The sequence below is a fragment of the Mirounga angustirostris genome, unplaced genomic scaffold (assembly GCF_029215605.1).
Source record: "Mirounga angustirostris isolate CCGP_5_RB_7025 unplaced genomic scaffold, mMirAng1.0.hap1 SCAF_3, whole genome shotgun sequence".
NCBI classification, from domain to species: domain Eukaryota; kingdom Metazoa; phylum Chordata; class Mammalia; order Carnivora; family Phocidae; genus Mirounga; species Mirounga angustirostris.
Genome location: NW_026991711.1, coordinates 58,523,405 through 58,541,533, shown reverse-complemented (window position 1 = coordinate 58,541,533; position 18,129 = coordinate 58,523,405). Strand labels below are relative to the sequence as shown.

The following is an 18,129-nucleotide window of genomic DNA, read 5'->3' as shown; positions in this document are numbered from 1 at the left end:
ATTCCTTCCATAGGATGTTATATCTTATATATTCAATTTCTCTCTTAAGAGATCTATAAAATAAATATCCTTCAGTTCACAGTATCTTTCTATCCCAGTGTATAAACAATCTTGGATTCTTGTAGGGATGTAGAAATATTATTTTTTATCTTGCATCATGTAAGGGATGTAGAAGTGTATTTTTAATTCTTGTGTACTTGTAATACTGAACCAAATACTGGCTCAATTAGAAAGAAGAAATGACCTTCATAAGAGAGTAAATCTAAATGGCAAAAGACAGAAAAAAAAATGTAAAAAGATACTCATTTTCATGAGTAGTCAGGAAAAGGCCAATTAAAGCCATATACATTCATATTACACACCCACTATCTTGGCAAAAATGAAAAAGGTTGGATGAAACTAAGTGTTGGCGAGAATGGAGAGCAATGAGAACTTTCCTCCACTGTGAGGGATAAAGTATAAATGGTGTCACTGCTTTGGAAACCAGCTAGTATCATCTGTCAAAGATGAGGATGTACATGTGCTAAAACCCCGCAGTTCTACTCATAGATATAAACTCTAGAGATAATCTTGCACTTGTGTACCAGGATGCATGTACAAGCATGTTCATATGTTACTGTTCATAATAACCCCTCAATGGAAACAACCCAAATGTCCATCAAAGGTAGAACTGATGAACTGTGGTCCAGCCATCAGTGGAAAACTTGAGAGCAATGAAAATTAAAACACTGTTGCCTCCGTGCAGGTGCATGGATGGATCTCATATATATAATACTGAGTGAAAGCACCTCATAGGGTATGTGCTGTGGTGAGCACTGATCGTGTAAGACTGATGAATCACAAACCTGTACCTCTGAAACAAATAATACAGCATATGTTAAAAAAAAAGAAGAAGAAGAAGAAGATAGTAGGAAGGGAAAAATGAAGGGGGGGAAATCGGAGGGGGAGATGAACCATGAGAGACTATGGACTCAGAGAAACAAACTGAGGGTTTTAGAGGGGAGGGGAGTGGGGGGGATGGTTTAGCCCAGTAATGGGTATTAAGCAGGGCACGTATTGCGTGGAGCACTGGGTGTTATACGCAAACAATGAATCATGGAACACTACATCAAAAACTAATGATATAATGTATGGTGACTAACAACATAATAAAATAAAATTAAAAAAAAAAGGAAGCACCTCATAAAAGGTCACAGGTACTATTCCAAAAAGTTCAAAATTGGCAGAGCTACACTATATTGTTTGGGGATGCAAACACAGGTAGGAAAACTATAAAGAAAAGTGAAAAAAATGACTGTCATCAAAAACATAAAAATATTTACTTCTAGGTTGAAAAGGTTGCATTCAGGTGACTTCAGGGTTTCTGAAAGTATTTTTTTTTTCAAGATTTTATTTATTTATTTGACAGAGAGAGACGCAGCGAGAGAGGGAACACAAGCAGGGGGAGCAGGAGAGGGAGAAGCAGGCTTCCCGCTGAGCAGGGAGCCTGATGCGGGGCTCGATCCCAGGACCCTGGGATCATGACCTGAGCTGAAGGCAGATGCTTAAAGACTGAGCCACCCAGGCACCCTGAAAGTATTCTGTTCTTGACCTGTGTTATGGTCACACAGATGTTTGCTTTATAATTGTTGTTAACTACATATGATTTAAAGTACTCTTCTGTGGATAAATCTCACCCTTGAAGAAACTTCCAACCTTTAATAAATTAAGGATTTTTTCAGTCAGATCATAAATGTATCTGGAAATTATTTTTTTAAAGTAGTGTCATGCTACTATGAATTATTTGTATTTAATTTGCCTTATTCTCTTTATTCCCTTCTTCAGTTATAATGATTATAGAACTATACTTGAAAGTAATAAAACTGTATTTCTTTAAAAATATTCAGCAGATTACATTGTTAACTTTTTGGCCTGTTCTCTTTTGCTCTCCTGTATTAATTTTAAAAAGATCTATTGAGTAAATTCCATCCCATATAATTCGCCTCTTTAAAGTGTACAGTTCACACGCCCGTACCCCTGAAGCAAATAATACATTATATGTTAAAAAAAATTAAAAAAATAAAGTGTACAATTCATTGATTTTTAGTATTCTCACAGGGTTCTACAACCATCACCAATATCTAATTCAAGAATAGTTTCACCACCCCCAAAAGAAACCCTGTACTGGTTAGCAGTCATTCCTCATTGTCCCCTCCTCAGGCCTAAGCACCCACTCATTTACTTTCTACTTCTTTGGATTTCCCTATTACTCTTTACAATATAGAGAAGTTTTTTGTCGTTGTTTTTAAGTTTCATAGAGAGCAAAAAAAGGTGATGACTATGTGGGAGAGACAAGTGGATTAACAAAGTTTAATGGGCTTTGATGATTCGATTGTGTGTTTTGACAATTCAGTTTTATTAATAGTCCATTAAAAAATCAGAGTAATAGGAATTTGTTGAAAAACCTTAACAAATGCTTTTAATAAAAACCCATAGCTACTGACAAGTCTTTTAAAACAGTCATTTTAATTTTTAAGAGTAAAAAAAAAAAAAAAGAGTAAAATTTATAGTTAATGACTAGATTGGTTAGACTATGTCTGAGTATGTTTTAAAGGAAGAGTGTTTCAGATGAACCGTGAGAGACGATGGACTCTGAAAAACATACTGAGGGTTCTAGAGGGGAGGGGGTGGGAGGATGGGTTGGCCTGGTGATGGGTATTAAAGAGGGCACGTTCTGCATGGAGCACTGGGTGGTATACACAAACGATGAATCATGGAACACTACATCAAAAACTAATGATGTAATGGATAGTGATTAACGTAACATAATAATTTTTTAAAAAATAAGAGTGTTTCAATTATATTGACCAAATAGAAATACTAGAGATTTTTTTCTATAAATATATTTTTGCAACATTTTCCAAAATAAACAAAGCAATGTCTGTGAAACAGTTTTTTGTTTGCTTGTAACTGTACAGGGTTCTTTGACCATAAATTAACAGAATCCAAGAAGTGGGGTTTTTTTGTTTGTTTATGGCTTGAAAGTTTTCATTCCTCTTCACTGTGAGCATATTTTTTGGTCACCAGGCTTCAGAGGAAGTGTCGAAATCACTGCAAGCAATGAAAGAGATTCTGTGCGGCACAAATGACAAGGAGCCCCCCACAGAAGCTGTGGCCCAGCTTGCACAAGAGCTCTATAATAGTGGGCTGCTGGTGACCCTGATTGCTGACCTTCAGCTCATAGACTTCGAGGTAAACCCTCTGTAAAAGGATGACGCTGCTGCTTTGCAAGTTTAGTGTATACGATCATAAATATTTGACTTTGTTTCTAGTATTACTGCTCATCTATTATATATAAACCCAGTATTTTTCTAAAACTTCTCAAACTTCTCTAAACAAAGTACAAAGGTATCTCATGGTTAAGTTTCCTGCATTCAGGTGGCAAGGTTAGTGGCTAATAATAATAATGGTAATAATAAGAAATAACATTGAGTGCTTACTACATGTCCTGCAGTTCCAAGCACTCATCTCCTTTCCTTCTTAAAACTACCTATGTGATTGGTACTATAGGATTAGCCTCATTTTATAGATGAAGAACCCAAAGGTCAAAGCTATTAAGTAATTTGTGCAGTCACTCAGATACTAAGAGCCTAAGCTGGGATTCAAACTCAGTGTCTCTCAGGCCTGTTCATTTACTAATGATTTCGGAAGTTTGTTGAATGCTAGCAATATAAGATTATTATCTCATTTTGAAAGCAGTTGTACCTAACTTACCTGAATAATAAGTGAACTAAATAAAACAAAAACTTAGAAATATGAGCGGTGAAGAGGTATAGGCATTTTATTATTTATGGTATATCTGAGAACAGTGGTTTTTCAGTAAACAGCATGTATGTAAGGCACGTTTGATCATTGGCTGTTTCGGTGATAGAAGTCTTGGTTTTGATTTGTTTGTTGTTTTGTTACTACGGGCTAAGTGCTCGGGTTTCCACTGATTCTCAGAGATGGAAGAAAATGCAGATTTCTGAAATAGCTTTTAGTTTTATCACCAGGGAAGTGAAAGGAATACTAATTATGGTGATTACAGCGATTGGACCAAGATAAGGTCAGGGCTCTGGGGATCTGTGGAAATACTAGCCCACAGTTCTCTGGACGGCTTAAATGGGGGAAGATTTTTGGCTGACTGGAGCCAAGGAGGAGGAATGAAGAGCAAGACTGCTCTGGAGATGTGAAGCCAGGTGTGTTGGCTGGACACAAACACTAAGTGGAGGACCCCAGAGGGTCCAGACTTCAACTCATCGTTCCTTTCAGACACACCTGTCTTTTTCTTTCTTTCTTTCCCTCCTTGACCTGTTTTTCCATCTTTGACATTTCTACTCAGTAATCTCTTTGCGTACTTTTCCTCTTACCTGGCTCGCTCACTCTCCCTCCCCATCTTATTCCTTACTTTTTAAACTGGCCATATGTGGAATGAAGTATAGTTTTATCATTGCATCTGTGTATTTTCGTGTTTCTTTTATTCAGTTTCAAATGAGATACGAACACTTAAAGGAGTTGTGCATGGTGGAAAAATACTTGGGATTAGAATTGTTTAGAGTCCCTGCTGTGCTCTTTGATAGTCAGTAATGTAACCTCTTTGAGACTAACTTTTGTCATCTCTAAAATAGGAAAAGTATGAACTTATAGCACTGTTTTAAATATTAAACTGAATAAAAAAATACATGTTATATAAGAGCAGTAAATACATGTGTAGACTATACACAAATGTCAGGTAGTATATTCTCATTTTCCTCCCTTTCTCAAACTAAAGTTAGATGTAAACTGGTTTATTTTTGTTATAACCCTTGACTATTTTTGTTATTACTTTAATTTTAGATTTAGTTGGTTGGTGACCATAAATGGGAAAAATACTCCCTATTGTTGGATTATGGTATTAAATTTCTATAAATCTCCTATTGTTTTGCACATTTCCCTGAAAGCAGAAATGTATTAAGCTATTATAATCATTAATTAATATGTTAGCTTGAGTTGGTTTATGAGATTAGCCCAATTTGCAGTTGGATGCTGGAAGGAATATGACCAAGGATGGTTATATTTTGAAGAATGAGTTAGGCATGAGATGTCATCGGGTCCGGTGAACTAGGGAAGTCTTGAGCAGCCACAGAGTAGTGTATGTCCAAGGTGCTATCCAAGAATTAGGGAGATAGGAGTATATCAAGACAGACTTTGGGTACCTTACAACTTTGCTTAGCATTGGCTTAAATAACAAAAGAGGAACAATAAGAAATACTTATGCAAGTTTCCCTTATTTTACATGGATCCTGAAAATAAATAAATTTAGACAGGAAATTCACTTTAAAGATTATTTTTGAATTAAGACATTCAATTGCCTAAAAGTTGACTTACGTGTTATCAAGTAGAGTGAACTTCTACTCTCTAGAATCCTTGGGGAAAGAAGTATCTTTCTGAATATTCTCATTTTCTATGTAACTAAAGATTAATTCTTCAAATGCAGAAAGACAAATACATTACTTTTGTGGATTACTTTACATTTTCTCTATAAAATACATTATATACTTGCCCCTCTCCAAGATAATATTCTAGATATAATTTTCTACTATTGACTCACAACTATCATTATGAAGATCTGTTATTGTGGTAATAAAAGAACGGACAGTTCTTTTTTTTTCTTCAACTTTATTGAGGTATAATTGACCAGACAGTTCTTGACTTTGTTCATTGGATTGATAATAACATGATGCCTAGAACATAGTTATAAATGAATGTGATATTCGTAGATGTGGCTGTCCTTCTCAAGCCCATAAAAAATAGACCCTTATAAATACTTCTTAGTTGAATGAATAAATGGAAAGCAGTTAAAGTTGAGGAAACTTCAATTCCATTGGCTATATACAGTATTTTCAGAAAAGAGGCAGCATTATTAGCATTATTAGCCTACTTGCAGAAATGTACTATATGTCTCTATGGACTGGAGGTCCTAATGGTTAGCCTGCAAGCAGCAACTTTCCATCTCAAGCCTAGAGTGTCCATATAAGATAGTGACAACTTGATAAAATTTGTCCTAACTTTAGAGTTCAGTCTAATCACACAGAACTCTGCCCTCCTCATGTCTTGGTTCATAGGCAGAACTGGTACAGCCCCTTCTGAATTGAAAGTATCTTGAGTACTAGGATCCCGTTTCCCACATCTAGTGCCATGTACACTGGTTGGTTGGCTGAATGAATGAATGAATGAATGAATGTAGGCATGAGAATGAGAGATTGAAGCAGAGGTAAGGAAATTAGACCAAAGGAAGATGTTCTGAACACAGCAATAAGCCACTTTTCTTGAGGAATTAGTAAATTGTTTAGAAGATAATTCAATAGTGATAATAATCATTCTAGTAAGTGAATAGCCACTCCTGGGGGTTTGTTGGAGAGTACAACAGTTATTTGACTAAAATTGCTGGTATATGTTTATTACAGGAAGAAAAAATTATTATTTAGGGTTGGGCTGTGGCTTTTGCCAGATAACCTAAAAGGATGGAGTATTCCTTACAGAGAAAAATGAATTTTTGTTTAGAAGATGCCTAGATGGGCTTTTTTTGTTAGTCATAGAGGTTAGGTCTCTAAGCAGTGTCTGGAAGAGAAAGACTGAAAGAGAAGAGCTTAGATTCCCTTTGCAGAACAAAGTAACAGAAATTTGAGAAATGCCCTCTCTCTGGCTAAGATCAGTAGGAGTAGGAAATAGAAGAAAAATAGGAGAAAGTTTTGGAGTGAGGGAAAGAGACTCCAGAACCATGACAGAGGAAGGGGCTTAAGGAGAAAGATGATCAGGAATGCTGACGAAACGGGGCGCGTAGGTGGCTTAGTTGGTTGAGCTTCAGACTCTTGATTTTGGCTCAGGTCATGATCTCAGGGTCCTGGGATGGAGCCCTGAGTCTGGCTCCCTGCTCAGCAGGGAGTCTGCTTATCTCGCTCTCCCTCTGCCCCTCCCCCTACTCAAGCTCTCTCTCTTAAATGAATAAATAAATCTTTTTTAAAAAGAGGAATACTAAACTGAGGGTTCTAGAGGGGAGGGGGGTGGGAGGATGGGTTAGCCTGGTGGTGGGTATTGAGGAGGGCACATTCTGCATGGAGCACTGGGTGTTGTGCACAAACAATGAATCATGGAACACTTCATCTAAAACTAATGATGTAATGTATGGGGATTAACATAAGAATAAAATTTAAAAAAAAAGAGGAATACTGATAAGCCTTTAATAATAATACGTAGAATTCAATTTGAGATTGTTTCTGCACTGTACTACAATTACTCTTTGTTACCCTTAAACCTTTGATAAAAAGAACTATGTACTAATAGTATATGTTAGTAAAGGAGAAGGGGCAGTTTTCTACACTTGGGATAAACAGAATGTTGAGGAAATAACTGGTTGCAGTAGGCAAGACCATGAACAGGCTTGAGAGGAGCTTGGAGCAGGGGTTTAGGATCCAGAGCTGACAGCAGTTATGGTGGCCATGGCAGTGGCTTAGATTGGGTAGCAGAAACTGCCTTGAGAGTCTGTGTGACAAATCCGTTTCTCCTTCAGGAATCCAGAGCAAAGTGGCCCATCAGGGTGGGGAAAGTACTAGAGGATCCTACTTTTATGTGAATAAGGGCTCGTTAGGAGGCAGACCTTTAAGTTAAAATTGTTTAAAAAGGAAATCTTATTACTTAATAGCCATAAATTTTTAATCTAATCCTTTAAACCTTAAAATTGCTGACAGAAAGGAACCACTTCTGCATATTTTTATGAAGTTAAAAAAAAAAAAAAAAGACTTGTGGCTGAGATTGCAAGTCTTCAGATTTTATGGGCTCAGGACCAAACTCAGAGTTGTGTTTTTTGAGGTTTGGTCACTATTCAAGACACAGCTTCAGACTCTGATGTTTTGAAACACCATGTGATAAGAGATCAAAGGATGAATTTATTGATGCATTCATTTTAAGGGCAGGTGTGCTTTGCAAAACTAGGGTGGATGCAAAGTCATCTGGTCAGGCTGAATTAGAAAGCAATTCAAAGAAGCAGAGAACTTTCTGCTGTGATAATTTAATCTCTGATTATTATTTCTTGCTACATTTTTAAAAAGTCAGCAAAGTAAGCACTCCAGTATCAGCATCTCATTTACCCATTTTATGGTCCTAAATTTTTGAAAATTTCTGTCCCTTTTTAAAAATCCTTTTCTGTTCCTTGGCCCTCTTTAAAGTGGTCCTTCACCTTTGGTTTTATTACTGTATTACTGCTTCATGCATTTAACAATTTGAAATGCTTACTATGTGTGTAGGGCATTGATTCTAGTTGGTCTTGAGTCTGGTTGGTTGTTTATATATTTTGCACCCGTCATTAGACAAATTAAGTTACAGAATTTACAGTTACAGGTCAGAAAATACTGTATCATATTAAATGGAATTTTATGTTATCATTACCCTCTTGTCCTCTTAAACTAATGAATATAAACTTTAGAAACATGTATCCTATAAAGGTACATAATTTATAGGTGATATAAAATGGTATTTGGCATCAGGCCCTTAATCAGCAGTGTAACATGTTAATTGGTCGTATTCCCCCTATAAAAATTAAGACAATGACCATTTTAGTTTGACCTTACCATACTTTTTAAGGAATGTAACCTGCCATAAAGATAAAGACTGCTCACGCCATTGTATAATGTACAACATGTTTTATCCCCTCTGCTTTCTGGGGAATGGTCCCTCCTCCCCCACCCACGTAGTTACAGTGGGAGCAACCTTTTTGTGCATCATGACACCCTGCCCCCCACACAGCTGATTGGCCTAGTAATAGACATCTCATCAAAGCAGGGCCCGAGTATTCTGCAGGATTCTGGCCAAAACTGAGATAGAACCTCAGTCTCTAATTAGGAGCTAACGATATTCCATAATTTCTGCATCAGTGGTCAGATTTCCTACCATGTAAACTAAAAAAGTAGAGGAAACCAGCCTGCAGAAGAGACAGAAAGAAGAATGAAGATGGGGAGAGAGAGAGAGAGGGCCAGGGGGTTTGGAAGGAGCTCTGCATTGGAATTCTTGCAATGTGTAAATATAATTATACTGAAAAAATTTGAGAGCAACTAATTCTGAGCTAGCCTGTGCTTGGGTTCTCTGAAAATTTCCCAGTATCTGTAAATTAGTTCAGTTTGAATTTTGGTCCCCTGCAAAGCACTCAGCCATGCAGTGAACACTCTTCACCCCCAACCCCTTGCAGACGGCTCTGCATATCTAGTTCTGCTACTGAAATTCAACACAAACATTTGCCCTACCCACCTCAGCTCTCCCCACCCCTCCTCCGCAAGCCAATACATAAGCAGAAGAGAGGGAGGAGAGCAGAGGAGAGAAGTCCATGACTTCAATGGCTACAATTATGTTTCATTTTTTAAAAACTTAAGGTGTAATTTACAAACAGTAACATTAACTGCATCACCCCCAACATTTTCCCATGCCCCATTGTAATCAGCTCTTTTTCCTACCCTCAGCCTCTGGCAACCACTGATCTATCTTCTGTCCTTGTATAATTTGCCTTAACAAATGTGGAGGGCGCCTGGGTGGCTCAGTTGGTTGGGCGACTGCCTTCGGCTCAGGTCATGATCCTGGAGTCCCGGGATCGAGTCCCACATCGGGCTCCCTGCTTGGCGGGGAGTCTGCTTCTCCCTCTGACCCTCCCCCCTCTCATGTGCTTGCTCTCTCTCATACTCTCTCTCAAATAAAAAAAATAAAAAAAATAAATCTTTAAAAAAAATGTGGAAATGGAATCATGCAAAATGTAGCCTTTTGGGTCTGGCTTCTTCCACTTAGCATAATGCATTAGGATTCATCTGTGTTGTTGCTGTGTATCAGGAGTTTATTCCTTTTTATTGCTGAGTAGTATTCCACTGCATGGATATACCACAGACCATTTATCTATTCCCCAGTTGGGGGATATTTGGGGAATTTCCAGTTTTGAGCAGTTACAAATAGAACCTCTATAACCATTTATGCACAGTTTGTGTGTGCAGATGTAGGTTTTCATTTCACTTGTGTAAATACCTAGAAGTAGGATAGTTGGGTAGTGTTGGGGTTTTTGTTTGTTTGCTTTTAGCTTTGTTTTTTTTTTTTTTAATTTTAGCCACTTAAGTGTCAATGGTATATTGTGGTTTTAATTTGCATTCCCTTAATGACTAATGATGTTGAGCATCTTTCCGTGTGTTTATTTGCCACCATATCTGTTCTTTTGTGAATTGTCTATATAGATCTTTTGCCCTCTTTTCATTTGATTGTTGAATTTTGAGAATTCTTTATATATCCTATATACAAGTCAATGGCTGCAATTTTAAAATGGGTGTCTTCTTTTGCAATGCTGCTCTCTTTTACTCCCTTATTTGCCTTCTCTCACTTCTTTTTTTTTTTTTTTTAAGATTTTATTTACGTATTTGTCAGAGAGAGAGAGAGAGAATGAGAGCACAAGCAGGGGGAGTGGCAGACAGAGGGAGAAGCAGGCTCCCTGTGAGCAAGGAGCCTGATGCTGAACTTGATGCGGGACTCAATCCCAGGGCCTGAGCCAAAGGCAGACACTTAACCAACTGAGCCACCAGGCGTCCCTGCCTTCTCTCACTTCTGTTATCAGTGAAGGATGCTCTTTTTCAGCAGTTCCTTCTACTTGCTGTTCATTGCTTCTTTCTTCTGTCTTTTTCTCTTATTTCATTCCAGTTGATACCTCTGTATATATCATTCATTCTGCAGATAATCGTTGACTATCTCATGTTAGGGCTGACCTTTTTGAATTTGTCAGCTTAACGCAAGTGCTTCTTCAAGTTTGGCATCTGTTCAATTACATTATATGTAATCTTAGAATTACTGGCTAATATTAGGCATTTGGGGTCATTTCTAGAGGTTGCTTCCTTACCATCAAACACTTTTTTTTTCTTTTGTTTTCTGGCCACTTCTAGATCCAGAACTTGAAATCTAGCACTCTGAGGGTTGCTGAAGACTGATTTTGAAATAGTTAAGGTTTTACTCCAGTTAGGTATAGTGTGATGAATGGATATCTGCAAAGGTTCTGTATTATGGAAGGACCATCATTAATCATCTGGTACCTGTTTAAGTTTTCTCTAATCCTTTCCATTCTGATCCTTTCCTCTGATTTGTGAAGCTATTCCTGGTATCAGAGCTTGTTTTTGTTATCCACAGGGGGCTTCCTTTGCCTTTGCACATTATTTGCTAATGAACCAGAAGAATGTTTTCCTCTGTGTAAAAGTTGGATAGAGTTCTGTGGAGCTTCATTTCTACTGTTCACTGGAATGCTGTATGGAAATGTTCTTGTGGCATTTCACTGGGAAGTATGAAAAACATGCTCTTATGACTTTTCAAAGAGGATTGGTATTGTGCAGGATTACTGCAGAGTCTAGAAAGGTTTGAACAGAACAGATGACTTCCTTCGTTTTAAATTTTATTTATATTTACAATTATACCTCTTATACAAGTATATTGTTTAACATATGTGTAAATGAAATTCATTTAGTATGAAATAGTATGAACATTTTTTGTGTTTTAAAATTATGAGAGCACGATCTTAAAGCATCCTTTTAAACTGAAGACTCAGGTCCTAATTTTCTGTTAAAATTTGGATTTTATATAGTGTGTTTTTCTTAAAGGCAGATAAAATTTGCTTTCCCTTGTGTCTGTTTTGTTTTGTTTTGTTTTGTTTTAATCTCTCTCTCTCCCCTTTTTAAAAATTCTTCTTCCTCGGGCGCCTGGGTGGCTCAGTTGGTTAAGCGACTGCCTTCGGCTCAGGTCATGATCCTGGAGTCCCGGGATCGAGTCCCACATCGGGCTCCCTGCTCGGCGGGGAGTCTGCTTCTCCCTCTGACCCTCCTCCCTCTCGTGCTCTCTCTCATTCTCTCTCTCTCAAATAAATAAATAAAATCTTAAAAAAAAAAAATTCTTCTTCCTCCCTGGCTCCCTTTCCTTCCTTTCTTCTGAGTTCTTCGCTCTTTTTCTCCCTTATTTCTACCCTTCTCTGTTTCTCTCCATGGAATAAATAAAATGAAAGCAATGGCTAGCCATAGATTTTTCTTGTATTTAATCATTGCCAACATTTTGATGTTCTTATTTCTGCCAGTTACATATACTATAATTTATGTAACCATGCCTAATTCTGGACATACTGATTATTTCTAACTCTATTATCACCACTATGATAAAGATTTCTGTGCCGGTTAAGCATCTGACTCTTGATTTTGGCTGAGATCATGGTCTCAAGGTCATGAGATCAAGACCCACATCAGGCTGTGTGCTGGGCCTGGAGCCTGCTTAGCATTCTCAATCTCCTTCTCCCTCTGTCCCTCTGCTCACACACGCGTGTTCATTCTCTCTTTGAAAAAAAAGTCTCTGTGTCTGAAACTTTTCTTCTGTATTTAAGATTGTCATTTGGGATTATTTTCTCAGCTAGATTTCCCAATTTGAGATTCTAGGACATCAGTCAGGTATTATTAATTTGCTTTATATCCTCACCAGAAATATATGAGAAACAGCATTGAATTTTATCATTTAAAAAAATTCTGGGACTCTGGACTTAGATAGCACCATATGAGGCTCCTGAATTTCCCTCCTCCTATGGATAAACAGAATGTACAGTTACACATGCAGGAATTCCCTCTGAGAGAAATCTAGAAATTAGCTGAGTGACTCCTATTCATTGAGCAACTGAGAAAATATCTGCATCAAAATGGGTAGGAAAGGCTGAGACACACGGGCCATAAAACCCAACCCCCTGGCATAGCACCATTCAGTTGGGGGGGAACCCCAATGCCCAGCTTCTCTTTGAGGAGCAAAGGGTTTGGACCACATATCTGGTGCCCCAAGTTTTAAGGCTGCCAACTAAGGGATGGTCCCCCAAATCACCTACGTATGAAAGCTAACAGGGCTTGCATTCATGAGTCCCACAGGACTATAGCAAACAAAGGAGCAGTTGTTCATGGGTGCAAGAGCACTTGTTGCAACTATCCCCACCTCCCCCAGGCTAGCACAGAGGAAGCCCGACAAAAACACCCATCTCCCAGTCTTGCCCTGGAAGGGGTTTGATGCGTACTTTACAAGCTACTGTCTGAAGTTCTGGCTTTTCATTAGCATTGCATCTAGTTGCTGGCTACAGTTTCCCGAAAGAGCTAGGGGGCACTTCCCCTGCTTTCTTCCTCCAGCTTCCTCCAACTGCCTCCAACAAGAAAACCAATAATAAATAATACAGAGAGATCTCATGTACCAGTTTCCCTGATGGCAATATCTTGCAAAACCGTAGCGCAGTGACATGACCAGGATACTGATACTGATAAAGTCAAGATATGGAAATTTCCGTCACCACAAAGATGCCTCCCCTTGCCCTTTTATAGCCGCTTGCCTGTCTTACCCCATCCTCAGGCTCTAGCAACCACAAATTGGTTCTCCTTTCTGCAATCTGAATATAAATGGAACCATATCATGTGTAATCTTTTAAAATTTTTTATTTGAGTTGACACACAATGTTACATCAGTTTCAAGTGTACAACATAGTGATTCCTTAAGTTCATACATTATGCTGTGCTCACTGCCAGTGTAGCTACCATCTGTTCCCATACATCACTATTACGGTATCATTGACTATATTCATTATGCTTTCTTGACTTATTTATTCCATAACTGGAAGCCTAGATCTCCTACTCCCCTTCACCCATTTTACCCAACCCCCACTTTTCTCCCCTCTGGCAACTATCAGTTTGTTCTCTGTATGTATAGGTCTAATTTGGCATTTTATTTGCTTATTCATTTGTGGGTGTTTTTTTTTTTTTTTAGATTCCACATATGAGTAAAATCATGTGGTATTTGTCTTTCACGGTCTGACTTATTTCACTAAGCATAATACTCCTTATGCTCATCCATGTCTCAAATGGCACAGTCTTATCCTTTTTTACGTCTGTGTAGCATTCCATTGTATAAATATACATCTTCCTTATCCATTTGTCTGTTGATGGACACTTAGGTTATGTAACCTTTTGTTACTGGCATTTTTCACTCGGCGTAATTCCTTAAGATTCATCCAGGTTGTTGCATGTTTCAAAGTTCATTCCTTTTTATTGCTGAGTCCCTGGTATGGGTATATAGGCCAGTTTGTTTAACCATTTACCTGTGGAAGGATTTCTAGGTTGTTTCCTGCTTTTGATTATTACGAATAAAGCCACTATGAACATTCATGGCCAGGTTTCATTTCCCTGTGATAAATACCAGGAGTGCAACTGCTAGTATAGTAGTTGCATGTTAAGTTTTTATTTTATTTTATTTTTATTTATTTTTTTTTAAGATTTTATTTATTTATTAGAGAGAGGATGAGCACAAGCAGGGGGAGTGGCAGGCAGAGGGAGAGCGAGAAGCAGGCTCCCCACTGAGCAGGGAGCCCGACGTGGGGCTCCATCTCAGAACCCTGAGATCATGACCTGAGCTGATGGCAGCCGCTTAACCGACTGAGCCACCCCAGGTGCCCTTTATTTTATTTTTTTAAAGATTTATTTATTTACTTCAGAGAGAGAGAGAGCAAGGGGAGGGGCAGAGAGAGAAAACACTCAAGCAGGCTCTACACCCAACACAGTCTGACACAGGGCCTGATCCCAGGACTCTGAGGTCATGACCTAAGCCAAAAACAAGAGTCAGACACTCAAACAACTGAGCCACCCAGGCACCCCACATGTTAAGGTTTTTAAGAAATTGCCAAATTTTTTCCAGATTAACTCCACCAACAAAGTACAAGTGTAGTTTCTTTGCATTTTTGTCAGCATTTGGTGTCATTATTTATTTTAGTCGTTTTGATAGGCATATGTAATAATATCTCCCAGTGATCTTAATTTGCCTTTCCCTAATGGCTAATTATGTTGAACATATTTTATGTGCTTGTAGCCATCTGTAGATCCTCTTTGGTGAAATGTCTCTTCGTGTCTTTTGCCCATTTTCTAATGTGTTTGTATTTTATACTACCAAGTTCAGAGGCTTCTTTATATGTTCTAGCACTAGTTTTTTGTCATATATATGGCTTGAAGTATTTTCTCCCCATCTGTAACTTGTCTTTTCATCCTATTAACAAGATCTTTTACAAAAGTGTTGAATTTTGTTGAAGTCCAATTTATTAGTTTTTGTTTTCTAGATTGTGCTTTTAGTGTCAAGTTTAAGAATTATATGCCTAAATCTAGATCCTGAGGATTTTCCTCTATTTTTTTATAGAAGTTTTATAGTTTTATGTTTTACATTTAAGTCTGTGATCCATTTCAAGCCAGTTATTGATAAAGTGAATACTTTAAGAATATTTCTCTCTATATTAATTATTTATTATATTATATAATAAATATTTATTATATATTTATATATATTAATATTCTTAATCAGTACTTAGTCCATATTTTATATGGTTAGTAGCTTTAAGATTGAATAATTAATTGAATAATCTTAGTGTTTTCATTTGGGGTCCTACTTCTTTTGGTATTAAAAAAGTGCCACATTAATAGGTACATGAGACTCAGTGGTCTAGATTTGTGATAAAGGGTTTATGGATGACTACGCCTCTAAAGTAATAAATCAGTCAATAAATACTGAATGCCTACTATATATCGGGCCCTGCTACGGCCATTGAAATATGGCTTATCCTTGGGAGCTATCAGTGTGATGAGGGAGTTAGAGACAAAATTCATTTCGGTATACTGTGTTCAGTGTTGGAATCAGTTTAGTATGATGGCTAAGAACCCAGACTCTGGATTTCATCAGTTTTGGATGGAGTCCTGGCTCTCCCACATCCCACCTGCATAAGGTAACCTCACTAGTCCTTAATTTCCTTACTTATAGAATGTACATTATAAGGTTGTTATGAGGATTGGAAAATACATGTAAAGTTCTTACTGTAAGTGCCAGGCACAGAGTAAGCACTTAATGTTAGCTGCTATGACTGTGGTGGAGATGAAGGTAGGGGTAGAAAGGGAAGAGGAGGTACTGGTCTATGTAGGCAAAGATGTTGTCACACAGAGAGGGGCAGTTATCCTAGAGGTGAATACTTCTTAACTAAATCTGCAGGATTGAAAGAGGACTTCAGTGACCTCCATTTTGACCTGTCTGCACCTTCAAATTAAGTTCTTTTTTCCAGCTTATCTCTTAACTCAGGCAAAAGACCCCTGCAGGCAACTGAAACTACCCCTCAAGCAAAAAAGTCTGCCCTGACGTCAGCAAGACCGCACATGATTGACCCCAAGACAATGATCTTTACTGCTTACCTACATATACCCACCAAACTTTGTCCCACATTTTCCTTATATAAACCCAGAAGTATTTTCAGCACTTTGGAGATAGTCTTTCAGACACTAGTCTGCTGTCTTCCCAGTGTTGGCCTCACTGAAATACATTCCTTTCTTGTTTCACCACCACTCATCTCTCTGCCTTTAGATTTTGTCAGCGGTGAGTGGCTGAACCTGGTCTGTTTGGGAATCCTGGAGCCAGGTGCTCTTGGCACCCCTGAGCCCGGGTTACAGAGTGAATAAGATTTAGCTACAAAAAGAAAGGAAGGAAAAGCATTCAGGACAAAGAGAAGAACAGGAACAAAGGTATAGAAAGATTGTGTATATGTTTATGTAGTTCAGCCATTTGTTATTAATAGAACTTGAAGTAGGAATTGGAAAGTGAGATGTGGCTGGAGAGGTAGGCAAGGACCAGGTCATGGAGGGCGTTGGACTCCTTTCTAAGCAAAAGGAAGGCATTGAAGAGCTTAAGAGACTGGCATAGTCAGATTTGCATTTCCACTCAGCTCACTCCACAGAGTGAAGACTGCTTTGAAGTAGAGGATGTAAATGTGAAAGGTACTCTTTAACAGTTCAGCTGAGAGACAAAGGCCAGAATCAGGGCCATAGTAACTGACAATGGAATGTCTTCTTGTCCTTTTTTTCATATAAAAAAAACCTCCTGTTCAGGGTGCCTGGCTGGTTTAGTCAGAAGCACGTGCAACTCTTGATCTCAGGGTTGTGAGTTCAAGCCCCACATTGGGTGTGGAGATTACTTAAAAATAAAATGTTAAAAAACAAAAACTCAGGGTGCCTGGGGGACTCAGTCAGTTAAGCGGCTGCCTTCGGCTCAGGTCATGATCCCAGAGTCCTGGGATCAAGCCCCGCCCAGGGAGCCCCGCACAGGGAGCCCGCTTCTCCCTCTCCTCCCTGCTCTGCTCTCTTTCACTGTCTCTCTCTCTCTCCCAAATAAATAAACAAAATCTTTAAAAAGACAAAACAAAACAAAAAACTTCTGTTTGCAATTCAGAGCTTCAGTTGGAGAAGGAGATGAGCCTCAGGTTGTAGGGTGTGTGAGAGTGGAAGTCTTGTAAATGAGGGCTCTAAAAAGTCTTATCCAAGACTGGCTATAGTTCCTCTGCCTCAGGCTACTAAGATCGAGTGGTCCTCTCTACTTCTCTAGGTTAGATATGATTTCTTACGATCACCTAAAATATGTATCCACCTAATAGAAAACTCACATTCTTTTTTTTTTTAATGCACCAACTTGGAGTGGGAATTGATAAAGTGGAAGGAAAAAATTACTAAAAAGTACATTTAAGAAAAAGGTATTTGATTCCAACCTGTATTTGCTAAAATCTTTATTTTCTTCATCTATTTTCCCTCCTTTAAGATGGTTTAAAAATGTTAATCATAATTTTATTCTTATATAAAGCTAAAAGGTAAAAAAAGCACAAGGAATTCAATTGTATCATATTCACTACTGTTTTAAAATCTTCTGTGCCATTTCAACTGTGAGAAATAGACTTTTAATTGTTCAAATTAACCACAGTGCAAATCCTGTGAAAAGAGCTGCATCATTTTGTAGACTCTGTTTGAATGTTTGAAAGCACAGCTGACTAAAGATATATGACAAGAATAAATTTAAAAAATAAATAAAATAAATAGGTCCTGGGGATGTACGGTATAGCACATGGCATATAGATAATGATATTGTATTAACTTTTTATGGTAAGAGAAGGTAACTAGATTTATGGTGATCATTTTATACTGTATATAAATGTTGAATCACTAAAAAAAAGAATAAATTAATGTTTTTGGATATTACAAAGAACAGTGCTAT

At 38.0% G+C, this 18,129-nt stretch overlaps 1 protein-coding gene across 12 annotated transcripts in view; it reads left to right on the top strand.

Annotated features, from left to right (window-relative positions):
* The window catches only part of CAB39L (calcium binding protein 39 like), a 111,537-nt gene that overhangs the window by 50,858 nt on the left and 42,550 nt on the right, over positions 1-18,129 (top strand). For all 12 annotated transcript variants that reach the window (XM_045869416.3, XM_064586116.1, XM_064586119.1 and 9 more), the window contains one exon: positions 3,067-3,231. In XM_045869416.3, the coding sequence (XP_045725372.1) occupies positions 3,067-3,231 (165 nt within the window). The remainder of the gene's footprint in view (positions 1-3,066; positions 3,232-18,129) is intronic.